We start from the raw sequence: 13,516 nt of genomic DNA, 5'->3' as shown, positions 1-13,516 counted from the left end.
GATTATAATGTAGGTACTTTGTGCTGTAGCTCATTATTTTGATTACCCACTTGCCATCCAGTGTTGTCTGCACAAGCTGTGAATTAAATGTGGTATAAATAGAAAGATCTCTAACACACTGTAGCAACTGATGACTGCACTATACTTATTACCCACAGCTGCATAACGCACTCTGCTCTGTTCAAGGGAGATATTCAGGGGCCATGCTGCCTTACTCAGAATCATGACAATCATCCATCCCCTTCATTCCCATCAAACAATCACCTCTTAAGAATGCTTGCAAAACTCTGAAGGCTGTTTCCACAGCAACGGATGTGTCACTAATGCAACAATAGTGTGCTTGCTCTGTTGAAATCTTCCATCTATGCCACCTTTATTATATTCCCCAAACCTCAGTGTTGCCTTTTGATTAATTTTTCCCACTCTTTCCACCTTGGGTACATGCATGTTAGTGCAAACACACAAGTACACATATACTCTAAAACAATAAACTATTAATTTGACACACTTTTTCAGAGAGATGCAGTAAACTGCAAGCTGTTCCATCGCTGCCTGCCCCACACCTATTTCACGGATCATTTCTTCCACCTCAGGACGCTGACCGTGTAGTAATGTCTCAATCCTGGAAAATATGAAGAAGAAAAGATTAGGGGTTTTTCCCCTCCTGATTCAGCGACACCTAGCCATTGTGACCCAGATGAGAACAGTTACTCTCGGCAAGGATTCTTCCCACAATATAGTTGGGCTCAGATGCACATTCAGGTGTTCCATTTGTATGGGAAATTTTACTGCTGCAGCACTGGAAGTTATATGCTTTAACTAAGTTTCCTGTAACAAACTAAGACAGTTTCCAAACTGTAATAAAGGAGGACACATTGGGTATGGAAGAAGGAGACATTCTGTATTGGGTTATGTTCCATCATAACCCAATACAGGCTCGGCAAGGGTGATATGACAGGAAGTAAGAGAGATAATATCTTACTTCTGGATCCAACTCCAGTTCTGGATCATAGCCAAATTGGATTCAGATGGAAAGAACCAAAGGAAAAAGAGAATATAGGACCAGGCCAAACAAGAAGAAAACAAAACTTGTCACGGCTAGGATGTGCTGGATTTTTCTTTCTTCCGTGTACATTTGAGAAATGATGAAGGGTCTTAGCATCAAGGTTCTGATATCCAACAAAGTCCTCTCTATCCAGCTCATATTAGCCCTAGCAATGATAGAAGCCATGGAAGAGGCTCTGATGCAAAGGGCTAAGACATTATGCATATGGTTCATGGCAGTGTCTGCTTTTTTCCCATTGGGATTCTTACATGTGGGAGTCACTTTTCTTGGGGGCCAGGGCCCCTGAGATAAGTGCCAGAATTGAAGCATTCACCAAGGGGATTTTCAGCATGTCCATAGCCTGTGTGAGTGCATAAAATGTTTGAGTGAGGTTAATACCTTTCCTAACACAGAGAAAGAAACCATTCATCCTGCAGGAAACTATGAAAATCAGAAGGAAAGGGAAGCACTTTGGAGGAAGGCACAGCATTAGGAAACTTGGAGGTGCCTGAAAGGTCTACTGAAGAACAAACCATGTCTGAAGATGAAGTTGACTGACAGAAGCATCTGGAACTTGAAGGCCTAGAACCTGCACTGCCTTTGACAAAAGTGGAAGAAAATTATTAGAGTCAAATAGTCTGTCATTAGTTTAATAAGCCCAGTTGGGGTATCTGACCACTCAGTCTCCTTAAGATCAGAAACACTGTGAGCAGAGATGGCCCAGAATGTTTCCAATCAATGTTGGGAATGTCAAAATAAGAAAGGCTTCTTTTGTAGAGGACTTGTTAAAGCGAAAAGTTACTGGTCTGAGATGTATATGATAATTGAAAAAATTCTGAAAAGTAGATTTTATAATGTTATCAGAAATGTTTGCTAGACATTATGGATCAAGAACTGTATAGTAAATATGGATCACTTATTCAAAATGTGACAACAGTAGCAAGAATGTTTGCTCAAAGTTGGAAACACACTGAAGTATCCACAATGGAAGAATGAATTACTAAGGTTGCTGAGGTAACTCAAATGGCCAAATTAATGCAGATTTCAAAAAGTAAGCCATTTGAGGAATTTTTGAAAGATTGGAAACTGTTTATGGAATTTTGAGCAATAGGAAACCTAATGATATAATAATATGTGCCTATGGTTATGAGTAATTATAGAAGAATTATTTAGATGGATCTGTAATAGTAGAATAACTTGCTTTCCTCTTGTTTATTTTTCTTATCATTACAGTCAGGAAGGAGGGTCAGAGTGTTAGTGTGTATTAGTTATATGGCCTTTCCCTCCTTTTCTTTCATCTTCCTCTATCTTCCATCTTGTTATCTTTGATTGTACAGTACTTTGGCGGGTTATAGACCGCCAAAAAATACGTATTGAATACGTATTAGGGTTAGGAAGGGGCGGTGCTTCCGCACCCCCCTAACCCTAATACGTATTCAATATGTACAATATGGCGGCGGCTGTTCCACACGGCCGCCGCCATAGTGACGTAACGGATGCTCTGTGTCCGCACGTGGCGCACTGGAAGTGACGCCATGAGTGCGCCCTTTGGCACTTGCGGTGCCTCTTCCGGGGTCCAAGAAGGAGCGAGATTTCCGCACTCCTTCCTCTGAGCGTCCGGGAGCCCCGCGGTGCGGCAGCGGTGGGATAGCGCTGCTTCTCGGCGGTATGTAACCCGCCTTTGATTGTAAATTAGACTGTTTGTATTAGCAATGCTGAATACTACAATTCTGAAGAAATGATAATTTCCCCCTTAGTTACCCTCTGCACAGCCCCTGCTCCAAACTTTAGAACTTCCTGAGCCAAGTGAATCATGCCATCCTCTTCCTCCCCCTTGTTGCCCAGATGTAAAACATTCTTGTCTCACAGATCTGCCAGCTGGGACAAGCACAGAGGCCACAAGGTATTGGTTGTTACCTATAAAGCCCTAAATAGCTTGGGCCCAGGGTACTTAGAGGACCGCCTCTCTCTGTACAATCCGCCCCGCACACTCAGATCAACCAGGCAGCAATTGCTAAGGGTTCCAGAGGCCAGACTCATTGCTACTACTAGGAGGGCCTTTTCCATCTCGGCCCCCAGCCTCTGGAACGCACTGCCCTTTGAGCTCTGCTCGGCCGCCTCCCTTACCCAGTTTAGGAAGGGGTTAAAAACATTCCTATTTGAGCAAGCTTACCCCTGACTCTCTAACCCCTGAAGTATTCTCTCCTCGCCCCCTTCGTCAGCATGTCAAGCTGGCATGAATTGGGGTTTTTGTTTTTATCGTACAAGGTTTTAATGTTATGTTTTTGTGATTTTATATTGTATGTGAAATGTTGGAAACCGCCTTGGTCTGAGAAAGGCGGTATATAAATAAAATTTTACTTACTTACTTTAAGGGGATTTGCCACACAGGAAATCTGAGATATCCTGCTCTGAGAGTTGCAAGAATCATCCCAGTGAAAGAACTCTCAGCTGTAGCTTCTAAAGAGGTGGTGGTGGTATGGTCTACGTGGCTGCTCCACACTAAGCATATGTACCTGTGAAGGAGCTGGTGCAATTTAGAGACTAGAGTCTTAGAAGATTTCCCCATAGCCTTCCTTGTGCTGAATAGGGGTAGGGGTGAAATGAAGCAAGGAGAGCAGTGAGGTATGGAGAGAGGAAAGAGGAATGAGGCTTTTATTTAAAGGAGGAAAATAATGTGAATAAAGCAAAAGAGGGACCTAACCAGGGCAAGGCAAGGGAACAAACTGGTTGTGGAGCTGGGGATCACTTATTTCCTATCGTGTAGCCTGTGCAGTGACAGGATGACAGTAACATGCAGCAATTAATAACAAATATATTTTTGTTCAAAGATTACAATTTAGGGCAGTCTTTAAGAAATATTATGAAATCAGAATGTTTACCAACCTGAAGATCCTTTGTCTTCATCACAGCACTTCATTCATTATGCCTTGAATTTTTTAGTTTCAGTGTTTACATTTTGCACACATGCCTGTCTTATCTATAGGTAGAGGAACTATTCCTAAATTGGGTCTCTTGTGGCCTGCTGCCAATGCCATTATAGGTTTTCGGGGGAAGAATAATATGGTAAACCTCAGGCTATACACACAAAGATCCAAAGACATGTGCAGTATTCTGCTATAAAGATTTCACTTTCATTTTTACTGTTTGCCCCTCTCTCTTCACACTTAGCCTCTGCAGATCTGTTCAGTTCCCAGTCTTCCAACAATCTATTCATTGAATGTTTTGAATTTTAGTTCTTAAGAGGGAAGGGGTTGATTCTGTGTACATAGATTTTCAAAAGAACCATGGGATTGTGATCTCTGCAGACACAAATTCAGTTCTGAGAACTGTAAAACTAAGCATCTGTTGTAATATCCCTCAGATAGAAAAAATGCCTAATAATCTTACAAAAACCTTTGGAAGAGCATGACATTCTGAATGAATTAGTGGAATTCATTTATCAAAAAATGTAAACATTTCATGAATATACATTCTCATGTTATTTAATTAAAAACTAATCTCGATTTAATGATGAATAACCTTTAGACCATAATGTATCTTATACATAAAAATAATTTTAGATAGATTTTTTCCTCAAAAAGCATTTAATTTAAAAAATCTGTTTTAAAATTTAAAAATCTGATTTTTATTTTTTTAAAAAAATGATTTTTATCCATCCTGGTTTCCAACTGGCAAGGTGGGCAGGCAATGCTGTGTTTTATTATCCTATCTGTTTCATTTATATGCAGAACATATTATAGAGATAGTTGAAATAGACTTGGAGGAAAAAGTTGTGAAAATTGGATGACTGAACACTTTAAGTTATGCAGATGCTACTAGCTGATAATCTCAAAAACGTGGAATAACTATTGAGGAAAGTCAAGGAAGACAGTGTAAAAATAGTGTTAGAATTGAACATTAAGAAAACAAAACTTATGAGACGATTAAGCAACTTTAAAGGAGATGATGAAGAGACTGAAATAATAAAATTTTTCTATATTCTGGCTTACTCTTAAATCATAATGGAGATGTATAATTGAATACCAATGCCAAGATTATGTATATTATAGTATTTCCAGTTACTATTTTTGTTTGTGAAAGTTGGACACTGAAGAAAACTGATAGAAAGAAGATCAATACATTCAAAATGTGATATTAGAGGAGAGACCTATCAATATATGGTTCGCCAAAAAGACAAATAAATGGGTCATAGAGCAAGTGACACCTGAGCGTCCCTAGAAGGCAAAATAGACCGAGTCTCTCATACTTTGGCTATGATATAAAACGACTCATTTGAGAAGACAATAATTCTTGGTAAAGTAGGAAAAGAAAACTGCCATTACAAATGGATAGACTCAATCAAGGAGGCCATGGAACTGGTTTTACACGACGTGAGCAGGCTTGTTCATTAGACAGTATCATTCATAGTGTTGCCATAAGCAAAAGCTGTTTTGACAGTAATTACTAACAACAATGCATGAGAGGTAAATCAATACATACAGTGGGTTCTTGGTATCTGCTGGGGTTTGGTTCCAAGACCCTCGTGCATACCAAAATCAGTTGACACTAAAATTTCATTAAATTTAACGATACAGTAAAATGGTGTCCCTGATATTGAATCCGTGTATACAGAGGGCAGAGTCTAGTTGCGTGTGGGTACACACACACACAGAGTAGCTGATGGAATCAGAGATGTCTGCAAAATGGCTATTGTTTTAACTGATGAAGAAACTTTTAAAAAAAATTATATGAGATTAATATAACATTACTGTACATACCAACAAATTATTCACACCCTATCTCAGAAGTGTCCTCAGCTATTAACTAACCCCTCATATATATACATATTTCCTTTATTATTATTTTTGCCCCCTCCTTCCCTCCCCCCAGGAACGCTGTTTCCATTTTATTTTTTTTCCTCTTATGTGGAAGATCATTTTAACTGTTTCCTTTCCATTTTCATACCCCTTCCTTTCCTCAACTAACTCAGTCATTATTTTCCAGTTATTAAACCAAACCTATCCTTTCAACTGACCAAAATAAATCAGTATCTGATTCTGTTTTTTTTTCTAATTAAAGCTGTAGTGTCAAAAAACTATTCAATGCCTCACTGTGGGTTGGGACAACATATGCATGAGTTAATTGGAAAAGAATTAAGAATTAAATTATGATAGGCAGTAAATTCAATGGGCAAGGAGAATTAAAAGTTAAATTGTTCTCTCCAAATTGCATAGAGATCATGTAGCACCTTTGAGACTAACTGAAAGAGAGTTAGGTCCAGAACACATTGCAGAAATAATCCAGTTTAAGACTGCTTTAATTTCCCTGGCTCAGTAAGGAATCTGGGAATTGTAGTTTATTGTGGCACAGAGCTCTCTAACAGCAGAAGCTGAATGTCTCACAAAATGTCTCCCAGAATTCCTGAGCACTGAGCCAGGACAGTTAAAGCGGTCTCAAACTGAATTATTTCTGCAGCGTGTTTTGGACCCGTTTCTACAGCACTGGGAGCCTGAAATAGGGGAGACCTTAGTCTCAAGGATGCTACAAAATCCCTCTGCATACTGGTTTTCCAGACTAAGACTAGTACTTTAATTTTATGTACTTTAAAAATTGTTTTAATTATGCTGTGTTTTTAACTGATATATTTTAATATTAGCAGGATTTATTTTTAACTTTTATAATTAATGTTTTAGTTCTGTTCTTTTAAAATTATTCTAAACCACTTTGAATCCCATTTTGGAAGAAAGGCAAGATATAAATCAAATAAATAAATAAATAACACAGCTATGTCTCTTAATTCTATCTCCAAATTTGAAGATATTTGGTTCATCATTCTATGGTTCATTATCCTATGGAAAGTAACTCCTTTAAAGGAAAAACAAACTGAGGTGCTGTGGTGGTGACTGGATCAAAAGTATAAACATAAAAGTTATTTTATAGTTATTTTAAAAGTAATTAAACAATTTATAAAGTTAAAACAATAAACATTTAAACCATTTAAATTAAGCAAATAATCCTTTAAGATGCTGAACCACTAATTTAATTGAGATATTCACATAGAAGGTTAACAGGGCAATCCTGTCCATGTTTACTGAAAGGTTAGTACTAGTATATTTTACAGAACAGACTCCTTTGAGGTGTGCACAAAGCTGAAATCTCACATTTCTAGAACATTAACTTTTTCTATGAGAGAATAAGAGAGACAAACAAAGCTTATGTTCTCACCTCTCAACTGTTTTCAGCTTATTTCGCAGTCTCCGGGCCTCTTCTTTTGCACTCTTTGCATCTTCTAGCTCCTGTTCCAAATACTTCATTTGTTTCTGAGAAGAAACATCAGTATGTGCAGGAGGTAGTTCAATAGAAACATGCCTTCAAGCTATCTCTAATGCTTTTGGAACCCCAATTACCCATAATCTAGGTTTTACATGATTGCAGTATCTGCCAACCACAGTATCACTAGCCGTTACACTTCTGAACAATGCCTCAAATCACTGAAGCAATAGAAGCATTCTAGTTTCAAGATAATTTCTTCCACCTTCCACCACAAATCCTTAAAAACAGAATATTATTATTTTTTAAATGGCCTCATACTGTGTAATGTATATTATCTGTATTTGCCATCTCAAGTAAGTAGCCTAATCTGGCTGGAATCTTAAGGTATTCAATCTATAGGAAGAAACCTGGGTCATATAATGGGTCTTGTGATATTTGTAGAGCCTGGAAAAATTATGGGATTCCTAAAATGCTTCCCACTCAGACTTTGTAGAAGTGACTGATTTTTATACAATTCCTGAAATCCTCCAGTCAGTTCTGGGTGTTGATTCTGTTCTTAATTATAATACAGAAAGGTAAGATTCCAAGCTTGGGATGAGGGCTAACATGAAAGGAACCCCTCCTTCACCAATTCCCACCTTTTACACTTATTGCTGATGCTTTTGGTTTTTATCATCATCTGTGTATACTCAATTGCGAGGCTAGAAACAAATCAGCAGCATCTATCTTTCAAGTATATCCCTAACACACCAAATACCAGGAAGAGCACATATTTAAACATCAGGAAAAGCACTTAATGGGGTGCTTCTCCCTATAAACATCTTATTCCTCCTCTGTGTTTCAGCAGTGGAACCTATACATTGTGTGAAGATGTGGGAGAGGACCTTCTGTGTTGCTCTGGTTCTGAAATGCTGATGCCAGTGCCAAGTTAAACACAGCTTTTTGTTAAATCCTTTGGAATTTAACCATCCATCCATTGTTTTATTTATGCCCTGCCTTTCTCAAGTCCCAAGGTGGGACTCAAATTATTTGGCAAAAGAGAATTATAAAGAAAAACATGCATGGTTAAAAATATATAAAAAGTTGTGAATAAAATACAGTCATTTCTCCCCGTTCGCAGAGATCCGTTCCGGACCCCCCTGAACAAGAAAGCCCCATTGACTATAATGGCTACACGCTCCCTTGCACCTCATTTTGTCCCTCCTGGCTTGCCGTCCATGGAAACTCAAAATTGCGAATAGGGTGGGACTGAAAACATTAACTGAAGATAAAGAATGCAAAGAAGATAAAGAATAAACACACTAAAAAGGCCTTTTCATGTAAAACAATTCCGAAAAGCTTGCTGGAATGAAAAGGGAGCAAAGAAAGAGTCAGTCTAGCCTCCCAAGGAAGACAGTTCTAACAATTCTGTCCAAACCTGCAGATGTACACCATTTTAAACTGTTAAATTGTTTAATATGTTTTATACAATTGTTTAATATGTTTTACACTACCCTTTGATCTAAATTTTAAAAATTGCTTAAATTGTTTTATTTGGACACTGTCCCAGTATCTTCTGAATTAGGGCAGGATGCCCTAGGTGTTTTCTCTCTCTCTTTCTCTGTATGACTACAGTTGCTCCTCCTTTATCGCAGACTTGACGTACACGGTCTTGAATATTCACAGAGAGGCAACCTTCACTATTTTTGATGGGGCACATCACATTCGTGCTCACAGGCACGCGTACCATTCAAGCCTTTGGGGCTTGAATATAAGGCGAGTCTCCATTTTTGTGGGGGAGCCTGAAACAGATCCTCTGCAAAAACAGAGGGCCGACTGTATCTCAAATTAAATATTTAAAGGGTTTAGCTCAAGTGTCTGCATTTTTTGCCTCTTTAGCAAACAAAACAAAAAAACAAACAAACAGATAAACATTCGGGGAGAAGTTAGAACATGGAAAAACAAGGAAGAGGTTGCATGAATAATTTGCATATTTTTGCCTCCCTCTGAATATGTAAGCTAAAACTGCAGCTTAAGATGATGCAACTGTTAAGAAATATCACAGAAGATAAATCTTTTCAGCTTACCAATTCATAAAACAGCATTCATTTCAACAAGAGATCTAAAAGCAAAATGCAAGTACTATAGTCATAACCAATCAAACTCGCTTTCAAAAAACACATCTTGACATGGAAGTGCTCAATTGGCACAGTCAAATCATATTTTGTGTTCAGCCACTTGTCTCAGGTTATAATGTTTGATTATGGACATCTTGCTCATCCATCTTCTAGAGGGTCTATTTGACACTACAGTAGCAATCTATGAAATGATTTTAATTCATAGAACAAAAAGCCCTTTTTATTGTTCTTAACCTCTCTAGCAAGCCTGAGTTTATTCTGTGCTATAGCTTTTCTGACTTTACCCCTACACATGCTAGCTATTTGATTGAATTCCTTTTTGGTGATTTCTCCCTTTTCCCATTTCTTATACATGTTCCGTTTAAAACTAAATTTGTTTTTAGTCTGTTTAAATTACTTCTGAAGGTATTAAATTTAAATTGTTCTAAGCTGTTTTAAATTGATTTTATTGCATGCAGTCTTGAAATCCTATAGTTCAGGGTGGCATAGAAATAATTTAATATTTATTAAAATAAATAATAATGTCTGCAACGAGTCCTATATCAGGAGTTATAATGAAAATCAGTTTAGTATTTAATGTAGTTTCTTTTAGATGAGGTAGAAGATAACACGACCAGTACTTATGTATTAAGAAAGCAAGCCACTTCTTTCAAATCTAATAGCAGTTAACTGAGATGATCAACCTTGCTTTCATTTGGTATTAGGATCATATTTCTAAATGCTGTAAAGAGACATTCTCAATAAATATGCTGTCAAAACAAATCTAGATCACTGTAACAGTGGTAAGGAACTTGTAGCTCCCTAAATGGTATTGGACTACAGTGCTCATTCATCCCAGTCATTTGCCATATTGGTTCAAGATGATGGGAGCTGGAATCAAAGAAGAGCCAAATATTCTTCACCTCTGCAGTATAACTTCAGTGGGAGTTTCATCAGCTTCACAGGTGAAGCACACATTTTCCTCTCATTCTACCCCATCAGTAAGTATGGATGACACTAAAAAGTGATTTCAACTGAATAACAAGAGTCTATTGCTGTATCTGCACTATAGTTCTATCAGTTTCATAACAGCTATGTTGGTTTGATCCTAAGGAATCTTGGAATTTTCAGTTCAGACGAGTAAACCAAGATTCTCTGGCAACATTCTCAGTACTCTATCAAACCACAAATTCCAGATTCCTCAGGACAATTCATGTGGTATGAATCTGAGATGCTGAATATTGCACATTAGAACTTGAAAGTGATACCATGAGATTTGAACAAGATATAAATTAATATAAATGCTCATATTAGATATAAACACTCATAGCTTTTCAACTGTAGAGATATGGAAATCAAAGCACATTATAAGATTATAAGAAATCAAATCCAGACCATTCTGAACATACCTTGAGAGTAGAACACAAGGACTCCACTTCAGAGAGATCTTTCTGGAGTGTTTCAATGGAGGCATTACGAATATCCAGGATATCTCTTAGTGAATTCACAATAGATTGGCAATCTCGCTTTTCCTTTTCTTAAAAATAAAACAAAACAAAACAAAACACTGATATTTTACTTGTCTGAGTTCTGCAAGACTTTGGAAATAGTGGCTGAACAAACTCAACAGGCAGAATATTCAAAGATCTGGAAATGAGCTGGGGAACCTGCAGCCTCAAGGAAGCAAGTAGCACTTTGTCTGATTTCATGTAGTCTTCAGTATCACCCAGCTTTCCAGATTTTGACCACTCTTGTAACTTTCTTTTACACTTTGCCCACATGTGACATAGACAGAGTTGCACACAAGGAAGAAATGGGTGGGACACAAACTGAAGGAGCAATCCAGTTAACAAATCTTCTAACAAAGAAGCTCCTTTTAAAATCAACGCTTTACACATATTTAACCCCTCTTCTTCCTTCATCTGTCTAGCTTGGTATTTTGTACCAGCATCAAACTGGGAGAATGGTAAAAGATGGTTGGAGAAACACAGACTTTCAGTGTCAGGCTTCAGCAGCATAACTGGAAAAAACAGGATTCTGCTTTAAGCTAATCTTACTGTAGCTGTTTGGGCCTGCCTACAACAGACACAACATACAGCAGTTGCCTCCAGAATTTCTTAGAAAGCATGAATGAACACAGAGAGAAGGAACACCAAACCAGAGAGAGTAGATAAGCCTGTCTCACCAGATACACCCAAGCATGTTTTTTTAAAAAAATAAAGATCTATAAGTTTCCCCCCCCCCCCCCCAAAAAAAGAAGGAAATCCCAAGAAAAGTACAAGCTGATAAAAGAAAAGTCATTCCTGGATGTATTCTGTAAGAAGCCTTTAGATGGTCCTAGAAAATTCAGAGTTTTTGTTTACTTATGCAACACTCACCTGACCTTGTTGTTTCACTTCACATACAGTCAGATCTTTGTATCCATGGGGAATCAATTCCAGCCCCCCCCAATGGATACAAAAAAAGCATGGGACCACAAGTGCCACTGTCCCTAATAGCGGCATGATGTGCTTACGGCCACTAGCACAGTCATGTGCATGTGCCACCACTAGGGACAATGGGGCTTCCCATCCATGGATGCTCTAATCTGAGGATGGCAAGGTCACCAATGGCAAGGTCCCACTGGACATACATAAGCTTTGAATAAAAGTTTGCTGAAACATATTAAACTGTTTTTCCATTTTTGTGGCACAAGAACCTGTACCTAGTCTTTCCATGGTATTTCTGACTCTGGGACCAAATTTTCTATTAAAGAATTACACATCTACTTTGGTAACTAAGGTATACCTGTACAGTGCTGCAGTTCTACTCACATCTGGCTCTGGCACTCACAGTCACCAACCATTAGGTCTGTAGCTGGTCACTACCTTTTTTTAGTCTGCAACTGATTTGTCCTGTAAGTCAAAACCCTTCACAAGAAAAAGGTTCTTCAAACCTGATCTAGAAACTACATGGAACTCTGTCAAAGCTATTGAACTGACACCACCAGTACATGAACAACACTGTGCTCTCTTCAGAGCTTGTTCAGTTGGCAGTGCCTACAGCAGTATACTAACCCCACTACAGAGAATCAACTCAAACACAGGCATAATGGAAGTACTGTGAAGAATGTAAGCATTATCCACAAAGGAACATTTTTCAGATCATGAAGTTCTGATGTCCAACCCTGTAAGATGTTCTATTCAGCTCTTTCAGTATGAATCCTTGTGTGCTTGGTACATGGTTAGATAAGATTGTCAGATACAGCTGAGCATAGTGAAATTCACCTGACACACAGAATGATTATATTGCTGCATATTATTCTGTATTATTTACTTTTACGACAGCTTGTGCTGTTCGGCCAGGAAATCAAATATATTTTGTTAAATTTGTGCATAAACGTTCTCTATTCTGCAAAACCTTTCTCTAAAAAACTCTGTTTTGTGTATCTGAAAAAAATATAGTACCACCAAGAATGCAAAAACAAACAAACAAACAAAAACATTTACATCTGCAACACTGGTTAGGCAGACACATGACCTTTTAATCCTCTCAAAGAGAACCTTTTAAAATATGCCAGAGGTTCAGAGATTGCTTAATAAGCCACAATGTTAACACATAACCCTCATGGTACTTCAGTCGCTACCATCTTTATATAAAATCCATAGGGTAAGTTGTTCAAACTTATGCCTGTCTCATATAAACAGATCTACTGTATTTTTGGCTGCTTAATTTGAATGTGGAAAGGAAACAGCCCAATGGTAAAGAAAGCGCCTTGGAAACAGAAAAAACCTCCCTGTCTGCACTTTTCAAATCTTTTCATTTACTGCACTCTCATGTTTTAGGATTTCTGTCATTCAAACTGAATGACATTTTCCTTTCACAGTCTATGACTCACAGCTGCCTACAGACAATCCTTTTAAGCCATCAACAAAGTCTCCAGGGCTTTCACTTACCTATCTCCCTAAAGCATTTCTAAAATTAAAGTTATCATGCTCTTCAAATCAGTGGGAAAATGGAAGTGCATGAGCAGGCAAGGCTTTATGGACCATCATTTAGATTTCTGACTATAACCTCTTTCTCTGGTTTCCTACTTTTATTTGGTTTCTCAATTATGTGCAACATTCTTCTATTTCTACTA

At 38.0% G+C, this 13,516-nt stretch overlaps 1 protein-coding gene across 1 annotated transcript in view; it reads right to left on the bottom strand.

Moving 5' to 3' along the window:
• The window catches only part of LOC121921501 (TRAF interacting protein), a 47,194-nt gene that overhangs the window by 17,696 nt on the left and 15,982 nt on the right, over positions 1-13,516 (bottom strand). Inside the window, exons 6-8 of the mRNA XM_042449673.1 lie at positions 10,806-10,933; positions 7,253-7,347; positions 509-622 (exon numbers count right to left, since the gene is read on the bottom strand). Coding sequence (XP_042305607.1) covers positions 509-622; positions 7,253-7,347; positions 10,806-10,933 — 337 coding nt within the window. The remainder of the gene's footprint in view (positions 1-508; positions 623-7,252; positions 7,348-10,805; positions 10,934-13,516) is intronic.

The sequence above is a fragment of the Sceloporus undulatus genome, chromosome 2 (assembly GCF_019175285.1).
Source record: "Sceloporus undulatus isolate JIND9_A2432 ecotype Alabama chromosome 2, SceUnd_v1.1, whole genome shotgun sequence".
NCBI classification, from domain to species: Eukaryota; Metazoa; Chordata; class Lepidosauria; order Squamata; family Phrynosomatidae; genus Sceloporus; species Sceloporus undulatus.
This window is presented reverse-complemented; position numbering and strand designations above follow the sequence as displayed.